Below are 11,311 nucleotides of genomic sequence, written 5' to 3'. Positions count from 1 at the left end.
TCCGCACTAAGACGCATGTCTAACTGATGGACTTGTTGTGTTTAGTCCTGTTTGCCTCCAGCAGACCATCCTCAGCAGCAGGCTGGTGACGAACATATGAAGGCTGATGAAGTTCTGCCCCTCCAGCGGAGCGCACGCAGCCCGGTGGTAAAAGGATGCCTTCAAGTACTCCCCGTAAACTTCTAGCACCAGTGTTACGGAGAGCCGGTGAGTCACTGCAGTTTTATCTTGCTGATGTGTGTTAGGATAACTGATGGCTATTTAATTCTAGGTTTAGTGTCTGCGGTCTGCAGTGATTGGGAATATGAAACCCTCCGAGTTAAAAGCAAACATTATAAAACTTTATTAATGCACCTATGTCAATACCCTGAAGGCTGAACAACCCCCAGCCAGTCCCATTCACAATCACAGCAATACTTTTAGCCTATGTTGTTACAAATGTAATTGATCTTTCTTACTTATTGAGCTGACTTGTCCATTCTATATACCATGGTTTGTATTTCACAATGGAAACATATCACCTAACTTTAAGTTTATAGGAGCTGGCAACACAAATCTGATTTAAAAGACAAATAACATGTGGTGTGTGTTTGAGTATCAGAGCATTAACAATAATAATAACTTGGATTTATGTGATGTCTTTCAAGAAACCACTTTACATAGAGAGCAAAGAAGAGAGTGTTACATTACATTTGTTACTGTCACTACGTATCTATTGATATGTGTCTCTGTATGCATATTATTATGTGTGTAATTTTTTGTGTTGTGTTCCGTATTTTTTGTTCTCCTTTAGAAAAAAAAAAAAAAAACAGACAGCATTTCACTCCTCCGGAGAGCAGGAGACTACAGGACAGGAGTGGGTTTAACATAACCTGTCCTCTTTAATACATACACTCCTTACATGTTAATGAGTTTAATGTGATGATATGGTGGAAATGGGATTATGCACTCACAATGCCACAGCTCAGCTCGGCACATCAAAGCACCAGTTGGCTGAAAAATATGTGAGGCACTTGCCAGACCTCAAAGCCAAACAAGTATAGATTTGATCTTGTGTTTTATTATTGCAGCCTTCAGCGAATAACAAGTGGGCCGACTCAGTCTAGAACTCTGGGCAAAAGGCAGCATGAATGAAAAATTCCTCCCAAAAGTTTCAGAAGTCGTCCAAAGTAGCTACATAAACAGGTTTGGACATGCAAGAGTTTGGGGTTAGTAAAGAGTCCTGAATCTGCTAAACCACCCCCCCCTCCAGCGTGATGACGCCTGCGGAACTCAGCGTTCCTACTTTTATTTTCGCCAGTGAAGGCAGCAAGGGGCCGTGTCCAAACAAACTTTTCCAGGGGAAATGACGCACCCACTGTGCGGCTTTCAGAGCCTGTTGAATTCGGTTTTTTGGCCTTCCAAATCTACGTGCCCGTGTTTAATTTGGCGGGCAGCTCAAGTCAGTGTTTCCATGCTGCTTCGCCGAACAATTTAACCCTTTATCTACTTTTGTCTCGTTAAACAGCCATTGATCAGACTTTTCTTTTAAGTCAAATAAAGGAACTTGAAATCAAGATCATGACATGATGAAAGTTTGCCAATCTGGACCACAATCTGCCTGTAGGTGTGGGAGTGGCCCTGTTATTTGGTTGATACACCTATTCTCGGTTAAGTATTATTCTTGTCAATGTTATTACAGGCTTGTAATGCTTTCATAGCGCCTATTCGTTCTTGCAATTTAGGGGCGTTACTTGTGGTTTTTGACATAGATAATAAAGCAGTTGCAGCGACATAACTTTGCTCACTAATCTAATTTGGAGTCCTGATGAAGGTCAAACAGGTTTCTGCACAAACAGCAGCTCCATAACACCAAAACAAACAGTGGCCCTGAAGCCCTGCTGTGGCATTCACACAGTCCACTCATCAAAATCGACCGAGAAGTCCCACTTCTTTTCTCTGCATGCAGGCAGTGAGACGGAGAGAGAGAGAGAGAGAGAGAGAGATCTTACCATGATTACAGTGTTCCTCCTGCCTCCTCGGCTGTCTCGGGAATAAACCAGTCAAATGCAGTCCGCTGCAAAGGCCCTCATAAGAATGAAGCCTTTCAGTCCGCGAGTCTGTGAGGTAACCTGTCCCTCCTCAGACAGAACAGGGGACTCTGCACCGCACTGCCTTATTAATATTCAATGTGGGCTAAAAAAAAAAAAAAAAAAGCAAGTATCCTGGCTAATGCTGCCGGCTACATGTCATTCACAGAAAGATGTCACTGTGAATGTTGCTGTTTTCCCAGTGGCAAACAGGGCTGAGATGCAGGTGGAATCTGCCCCGGCCAGGTAACACACCCCAAGGCTCTGGGCACCATGACAAGGCAGGCAGCCATGGAGGTGTGTTGTGCAACTTAATCATGAAGGAAGAGACAACAGGTTCAGAAAGAAGTTCTATTTTTTGTGAGATATATTAAGATATCTATAAATTGCTGCATCATTAATCGAGAGCTTTATTTAACTGCTCTAGTTTAGCAGCTTGCTGTTATTGGTAAATTACTATCTAATAATACTGCTGATAAAATGATAGGTCTTATTCTTTCTCTAATGATATTAAAATGGTAATTCATCCTTGATTTGCAGGGGGACTTCTCAGGATCCACTACATTACCTTTATGTCACCCAAGAGCCCACTTTGCTAACCAATGCCAAAGGCTGATCTTACACCTCAAAAACCTGTTGTTCACATGCACAAAGTGAGTGCTGATCACACCACTGACATGCATGACATTCACAAACACATCTGAATTTGTTCGCTCTCTCTCTCTCTGTCTGTCTGTTGGTGTCTTTCTCCGAGTCTCTCCTATGACTTATTAATGCACCACTGAAGCTGAAACCTGTCTCATTCTCCACCCTATGAAAAATTCACACATTGCCTTTATGCTCTCATAGCAAAATGCATGGAAAAACACCTAAGCCTCGGCAATTCCCAGGCCTGTATGTCAAGTGTTATTTGTTCTGAATTGCAATTTCTGCTTTAAGACAACGTAAAAAATAAAAATAAAAGACATTTATACATTTCCAGTATAACAGTTGGTGTCCTCAATTGTGCCTGTCTTTGGAGGCAACGAATGAAAATTATGCTGATCATCACAATTATCACACTGTGGAGTGGACATCTGGTTTTACTCGTTTGGAGCGAAGCAGTTCATGAAAAAAAATACAGACTTGTTAGAAGAAAAAAAACCCCACTGAGAGTAAAAAAGCACCATTAAATGCCACTTTACCCCTGCTGATTCTGCTAATTGACCTGGATTACAAGGATTAGCTCCTGAGCTTCGGATACACACACAACGCAAATGTGTGGGGGATGACTCACACACTCCACATTACTGACTTTTATTATGCAGTGTTATAAGTTACATACTTTTTTTTTGCCAATAGTCCTTTTCAGCGCTGCCATGTGTCACATTTGTACAGTTGCAGACATGCTCACCTGACAGCTGCTCACTACAAGCGGCCTTCTTTTGTTACACTGAGCCGCTCCTCTGGAGGCGTGTGTAAACAGCTGCTTTCTCGCTGCTGAGGGAGAGTTACTCATTCTCTGTATCCACCCAGATTTTCCTCGCTTGGTAAGAGATTTGATCTGGTAGGCCACTGGGACACCAGTGACAATCCTCTAAAGTTAGAATAAGAATACATTTTAGGCGTAAAGGCTTTGTGTCTCAGAAACGTGGCAATTTTTCTTCTAGAAACTCCTCAAATAGGATCTTAAATATGATGCAAGGCCGCTTACTGCTGAGTTTGGAATACGTTCTGTTTAGTGTGGCCACACTATAGTATAATGAGTATGGCAAAAGACAGTGAAAGCCTCCTACCTTTAATTAGACATAGATTTCTTATGGGTTCTGTGTGTTTACTGAGGAAAAATACTTACATGACAAGCTTAACAATATGTTTCTAAGTTTGGTTGGTTCCATACTGAAAAAGCTCCTCAGTGCAACAATTTAAAGATGGTTATCTTCAGGTAGAAGCCTTAAGGAATTGGCATTCTGGGAACCCATTATTACAAAATCAACAACAAGAAAGCCAGACATATTTAAGAACTAGTCTGATGAGTATACATGCCTCTAAACACCTGGCTGCAATGGAGAAAGAGGGAGGCGAAGAGACTCTTAGGTTGGTGCAGTGAGGGATGATGAACCTCCGCAATAGCAGACTGCATATTGTACATCTGCTAACTCGCACTTTCACCACCACTGATGAAGCACCAGAAAATAAATAACCCTCTCATTCTCAGACTCTTGACTTTAATGAGATTTATTGTATTTGCTTGAGCGATTTAACTGACGTTTGAACAGATAATAATGCAGGATCGGGGTTCAGTGACGCTTCAGTCGGTTAAACCATGGAGGCTGTTAAGGTGGTGTTCATCTCCAGTGCCTTTACTCCTCAGTGCTTATCTTTGAAATGGATTGATGCATTTCCTTTGCTCATGTCATGGCAGCAAGCGCTTGGTAGCCATAAGAATAAGTTTTGTGTCTTGTTTCCTTGCAACCGATCATGTTAACACCTGCCAAATTCCAGAGAATTTTCCTGTGCCAACTAAATGCAAATGATCCCCCCCCCCCCTTCCTCTGTTTCTCCCTGGCAGTCGCTCCCCCACTGCTGCTCATTTGTTGGAGCATCATTGCAGCTCACCAACTGTCAACCAGGACGCCTAGTATGACCGCCTTGGGGCATTTCAGAGAAAGAGCAAATGGCAGACTTGGCAAGGCGTTGATGTAACTCCACCGCCCCACCCACTGGTTGTTGATGCTCACTACATCCTCGGAGGCCAGCCACCCACAGTGACAAGCAGGAGTGGAGAGGATTGTTCAGAGCTTAACTGCTGAGGCATGTGGAGCCTGCAGGCAACAGCAAGTCATTCCTGCATGTTTTACACTAAAGACACATCAGGGGTTTGACTGGCTGTGAATGCAATTATAGAAGAAATGATGTGACACAAGAGGATAGAGATAGATTACTGATATTCACTCATAGTGGAGTTTGCGAGTTGGACGGGTTTCTGTATAATTTGGTTTCTATACAAATGGTCTGCCAGCTTTGTTTTTTGATTTGGACAGTGGACACAGTTTGACTAAACGCCCCCTCATTTAGATGAGAAGCAAGAATCTGATTCACTGCTGCTCCCTCCTTCATTGTCAAGTTATTCTACATTTGCACACTACACCAACCATCTCCAGTGATGTGCTCATTATTTAACTTTGAGGTTTTGCCATTCAAAGACAAGGGAACAACGGATTAGACGTGGTGAAAGCAGCTGAAGTGTAGCCTGTCTGCAGCTCTGCCCACAGGTCTTCTGTCAGTTCACACGCGTCTTTTAAGGTTACGTACCTAACAGAAGGCGGAATCCTGCACACTTAGATATACTGCTTGCTATGTGTTTGTTAGAAAGTCTACTAGACGATGCTGTTGTTAATGTTTACATTACATAACGCCAGACATTCATCTGCCGTCTGCCCACACAACTCTTGGCTGAACTCTGCTGCCCCTAATTCAGAGATAACAGCGCCCCGACTGTGCTCTAAACTCTTGGAAGCAGGTTTTTATGCCCTTCACTATTAGCAGGAGTGAGACTGAGCAACACTTAACACTTAAGCGTTACCTTCTCAGTTTTCTTCAAAAAGTGGCAGTAAAAAGGCCGATGGCACTCGTATCCACTTTTCTCTGCTCAGTGACATATTCAGAAATGCAGCAATGCTGGTGCTGTATGATGCTCTGCACTGGTTTGTTTTCTACCATGTGAGTTTTATGACTGATCTCAACTACTCCTTCCCTATGGTAGCAGCCACGATATTCAATTAGTCAGAAAATAATTAATTGCTACTTATGTAGAAATGTGATAATTCACTAAAATAATTATACAATAACATTTCCCTGACCAAGGTTTCTCTACAAATTGTTCAAGGGAACTAACTAATTGCATTTGTTCAGCCGGGTCACAAGTGCTTGCCTTTAACGAGCGTGAGATATGTCAGCAGAGGATAGAGGACGAACATTTATTTTGCCAAGCCCCGCTAGGAAAAGAATTAATGGGCTGTTTGTGAAAATCTGAAAGACTGATTTAGTGGAGCCACTGTTGCGCTAATGTTGATAGACTCTCTGGCATTCCCGGCACATCCCTCCATCAGCTAAATATATGTAGGTTGGGCACTTGCTGATTAGGTGCAATAATCCTAAGCAGTGTTCCCCTCGCATAATCACCCAACGTGACTCAAAATAATTGAATCTGTTTTGAGACACAGACAAGTAGTGCATGCCTGGCTGGTCAGTGCAACAACACTTTTAACGCCTTTGATTTTGTAATCGTGAATGTGTTGGTTGTGCTTGCACATCCAGCAGGCATGGAGCAACATTAGCACTGTTTCTGGAGTTGTGTTTGTGGTCACTCGCTCAAATTATTGGGAAATTTGAGGTCATCTCATGTCACGCATGATGGCATTTAGCTGTATGTCCCTTTTATGCCTAATGAGATGGACAAACTGAGTGTTTTGCACAATTGTCTGACAGCTATAAAGGACAGGATGGCTAAGAACTTCTTATAATAAGATCAGGCTGAGGCCCTCATCACTGCGGCTGATGACATACCTTCCAAGGCTGCTGCAAGACGACTCACATCACACCCATCTTATCTTATTTACACTGGCTCCCCATCGAGCTCAGGGTTCATTTTAAGGTTCATGATCTCACATGCAGAGCCCTGCATGATCGGGCACCCGATGTTCATGTCTGACCAGCGTTGTCCTTAAAGCACCAGCAGGTCACTTCTTATTTCTTCTGACCACGGCTTACTGGGTGTGCTTCGCGCTCAGCTGAAAACAAAAGGTGATCGTGCATTTGAAGTGGCAGCTCTGACACTGTGGAGCACTCCTCCTACAGACATGCATTCTGCTGTCTGTCGATGCCTTTAAAAACCAGCGGACAACGCATTTATTCAGACTTGTCCTTGTCTTGTCTCATGCTCTCTGGTGTTTTATGGTTTGTTGTTGCTTATAATTTATTGTTTGTGTCTTTTTATTTTAACTGTTTTTATGGCCTTATTTCTCACAGTTTTACCCTTGTAAAACGTTTTGTGACCTTGCTCTGTGAAAGCTGCTATGCTCAATAAACTTAACTTACTGAACTACTTGGCAACTGTTCAGTTCCCTCTGCTTTCAGCTCCACCAACTCCTGAGGGAAATATGGGGTTCTTAAGTTGCCAAATGCTTCTGTTTGCTGTTTACCAGCTGGTCGCTAGTTTTTCATTGTTCCATGTGGTGCTGGGTAGGTCGTGTGCAGAGAATTTATTCGTTTTATTTTACGTGAGACAGCTACCTGTTGCAACGCAAAATGGCATTGATGAGAGCGGTGAGGGTGAACCAAACCAGTCAATTTATGGGACATAAAACCAAAATAAAAAACTAAAAGACGCTAAAACGCCTCGTAAAGCTGAAAGGAGCTGCAAAGTCGGGTGATAATTCTTTGTGAGTTTACTACTGCCTGTGACGGCTAGCAAATTACACACAAATTACAAATAACAACATTATAAATGTTGATTAAAGCAACAAAATCGACGAAACTGTGAATCTGAGTGATCTTATTTCATAACCATAGTCTAACCTTAAGAAATGCTACACCACGCCATTGTTGAGTGGAATCCCAAAACCATTTATTTGAACAATCAAAATCATTCAAGGGGTTTCTGTCTATCTGTATTTCAGTATTATATCACATCGACTTTCAAGGTTAAAAGTTACCTAGAACATAAAAGAACATGTTTGATTTTGTGCTACTAATTACACGGTTATGATACAACTTTACATTTCATTTTAGAGCAAAAATAATTGAATCTTGTTGGCAGACCAACTGGCATGTGTGCCCCATAGGGACACATAATTATATCCTCTGTCCAGAGCTGCACAAGAAAACAAGACAGCAATAATAGCAGACTGAATTGTACAAAGCATCTCTCCATGGTGACTCAACTGCCCTCTCATTTTCCCGTGTGGAACATCTAGTCCAGGTACAGTACTGCCCTTTCAGAGGAGCCTAGTACTCGAAAAAACCTGTAGCATTTATGAGGCGATTGTAACCTCAAGAAGAAATGCCCTCTTATAACTGTGAGATGCATGTGATATGGAATTGTAGCCCAGGTTTTATGCTCTCTTGCTTGTTGATCTGAATATATGCTTGTTGAAAAAGCTAAAAAAAATACTAAATAAAAACTCAAAGCACTGGAAAAAAAGGTAGATGCGTGTTTCCCATGTCAGGTCACACAAATAGCCCTGTGAAAGGAAAGCAAATAATAATACAATACTACAGTAGAAGCAGCGTTAGTGGATGTCACAGTGAGCATCCCGAGAGTGAGACTGGCGCTCCAGTATGACGGACGGCTCATAAAGCAGGTCGTCCTCTCCAAGTGTTGAACTGTGCTCCAAGTTCACAAAGTTAGGGATGTTAAACTGGGAAAAGAAGGCACATTCTCTGTCTGTCTTACTGTCCTCTATTAGTCCCTTCAGAGGCCGGTGTCCGCCAGCTTCCCCGGCGTCCTCCTCCATCTCGTCCATCCCCGAGGAGCTGATACCTCTGGGACGGTTGCAGGTCCCCTGCTGGGTTTGGGCCCCGGTGTGCTTTCCAGCTCTATCGTCTTCTGGTTTTTGCTTCCCCTGACCCTGATCCTCCTCGTTGATGTAGAAATGGAAATATGAGCGTGACTCCGCCAGCAACGGACGAGAGAAGGCTTTGTCATTCTCGTCCTGGGGTCCGCCGATGTCTATCAGACAGTTCCCTGGTCGATGGCGCTTTTCAGCAGAGTCTGGGTTTCTTTTGAAAAAAAATGAAAAATCCAGAGTGAGACTGTAGCATAGGGTTTTGAAATAAGGCTTTGAAAATGCAAGACGCTTTTGTTGTCATCTCTGATCTCAGTGAATGAAGCTTTACACTTAAAATAGCTGAACATTTCTCGTCTTATTTTCCTCTTCTTCACTATCTTTCTGTCTGTGTCTGGAAATCGATATCAACAATGATCTCAGCGCCTCTCCGTTAAACAAATAGGGAGAAATAGCCAGCCGATAGTTTCTCTATTTCATCTTAGCTTAACCTCAGTGCTGTACTCCGTCTGACATGATATAAGTGATTTCTATCCAATTCCCACTGCTGTTATTCACTTGGCATGGCAATATGCCTTTGGCCATGCGAAGCTCACCCTCAAGTCAAATGTCAGCTTTTCACCAAAGCACAATAAATCCATGCATCAACAACCGCTAGTTACCCAAATTAAAATATGTTACATCTCTGTCTGATGTCAGAACAGCAAAGAACATCTACAAAAGTCATTACAGTCCAGTCTCTCCATGCCTTCTCACACGAGATGAGTTAACCCTCAGACATGAAAGCAGCACCAGCTCTCAGGTGAGAAATGCGAGAGCGGAATTGCCTGAGCTCTCCTCTGTGCTGAAATGGTCCCCACGGAGCCAGAATGGGAAAGTAAAAAGGAAACATGGGCGGCAGCCTGGTATTATACTCACTCTTGATGTGGCGCTCCAGTCTTTGTGAGCAAGGTAAGAACGAAGAACATGAAAATGACAAACACAGCAAGTCCGACCCAGAAGCCGATGACGATGGAGTCTGAAATGTGGGAGAGGGTAGAATCTTATTAGGGTTTATTGCTTTTCATAATTAAACCCATCACTCTGCTCCTTCCCCTGTACTTCTGTCATTTTAATTTCTACCAAAGGCCTCCTCCCCGAAGGCAAAACCCTCAGTTCAAATGAGAAGACCTTCTCGCTTTAAGACATTTAAGACGTTTCTTAAATCTGATTACAGCAGCCTGTTTGTCTGCATGTTTGCTGGTGGTCATTATTTTTTTTTGTCTCATAAATTGGCTTGTTCATGGCTGTGAGGGTATAAAACGCCAGTGCAGGTGCTGCATGGATTATTGCAGCCAGATATTTCGTGCCACATTTCAACTGAAGCAATACAGATAAGGCAAGGAGATTAATGTGCAGAGGGCAGTGAATCATTGTTTATTAACAGTTGTAAAGGCGAGTAAAGCTGTTCGCTGACACACAGACACCTAATGCACTGGTAAGCACGCACACACACACACACGCACACACACACACACACACACACACAGATAGTCTCAGGAATGTATACAGTTGTATTCTGCTTACATCTGTGCGCTTTGAGTCCTTCAAAAGACACGGGCTCCTCGTCGTCATAATATTCATATTGCCACACGTAGTCACTGCGACGTGAGCTGCTTTGGCTCCGGTTGTGGAAGTCGGACATTTCAAACAGATTTTTCGTACCTTTACAACAGAAAACAAATGAAATCAGTCGCGCCAAGACGCCGCGTAAACGCGTAATGTCATTATATAGCCATAAAGTTTACAAACCACAGTCTTCTGGGACGTGAAGCCTCTCTGTGTTGATGAAATAAGTCTGCAGCCGTGTCAATTTGACAATTCCGAAGAAAAACTCCTCAGATGTTTTGTCCGTTTGGGAAATCCATCGCTTCGCCGTTACGTAGAAACTCCATCCATCCTCACTGAAGTCCCGTAAGCGAAGCAGCAGCCTTCTGGCGAGCTGCTCGGTGCGCATCACACCAACATCCTCTCCTCTGTGTCTGGCTCTTTCACTGCCAGGGATGCTCTGGGATTACGCTGCGAATCATTTCACCACTCTTGCTGCTGAGGGCTGAGCCGCCGATTTCCACGAATACTTGATGATGTTTCTATCGTATTTGGAGCCCATTTCCGCCACTGTGATGAAAAAATATAGATCCTGTGATTCATTATAATGAGAAACTGTCGAAATCAGTGTCGAAAAATAATGAGAAAATGTCTCAAATGAACAAATGAATATCTCAGAAAATGTGGATCTTTCTCAAAATAATGATGTAGTACCTCAAAATAAAGAGAAACCATTTCAAAGTATTGAGAAACTATTTCAAAATAATGACTCAGTATCTCAAAAAAATGAGAAACAAATTCGAAATAATGACTTGCCAACTCAAAGCAACGAGACACTGTCTGAAAATAATGACTTAGTATTCCTAAATAATGACTTAGTATTCCTAAATAATGACTTCATATCTCAAGTCATTATCTATAGACAGTACAGGTTCTTATTTTCCATCACAGTGGTGTTATCCTACATTATCCATCTAAGTGGCTGCAATGGGCTTCCATACTATGGGAATAATCCATAATAAGTGGACATGAAGTGGAGGCTACAGAGCTTCACCTAAACCCAACCAGCCAATCTACAGCCAAGCTGAGGGAACGCTGGCTTCTGAA

At 42.7% G+C, this 11,311-nt stretch overlaps 1 protein-coding gene across 1 annotated transcript; it reads right to left on the bottom strand.

Annotated features, from left to right (window-relative positions):
- Nucleotides 1-8,341: 8,341 nt before the first annotated feature.
- On the bottom strand, nucleotides 8,342-10,301 carry LOC139218229 (melanocortin-2 receptor accessory protein 2A-like). The gene is made up of 3 exons (XM_070849790.1): nucleotides 10,184-10,301; nucleotides 9,536-9,635; nucleotides 8,342-8,831 (listed from the first exon to the last, which is right to left on the bottom strand). Exons 1-3 carry the CDS (start codon nucleotides 10,299-10,301, stop codon nucleotides 8,342-8,344), a joined length of 708 nt encoding a protein of 235 aa, XP_070705891.1.
- Between the last annotated feature and the right edge of the window lie 1,010 nt (nucleotides 10,302-11,311).

This window comes from Pempheris klunzingeri, chromosome 18, assembly GCF_042242105.1.
Source record: "Pempheris klunzingeri isolate RE-2024b chromosome 18, fPemKlu1.hap1, whole genome shotgun sequence".
NCBI classification, from domain to species: domain Eukaryota; kingdom Metazoa; phylum Chordata; class Actinopteri; order Acropomatiformes; family Pempheridae; genus Pempheris; species Pempheris klunzingeri.
The sequence above is the reverse complement of the archived record's forward strand: the minus strand, read 5'-3'. Positions and strand labels throughout refer to the sequence as shown.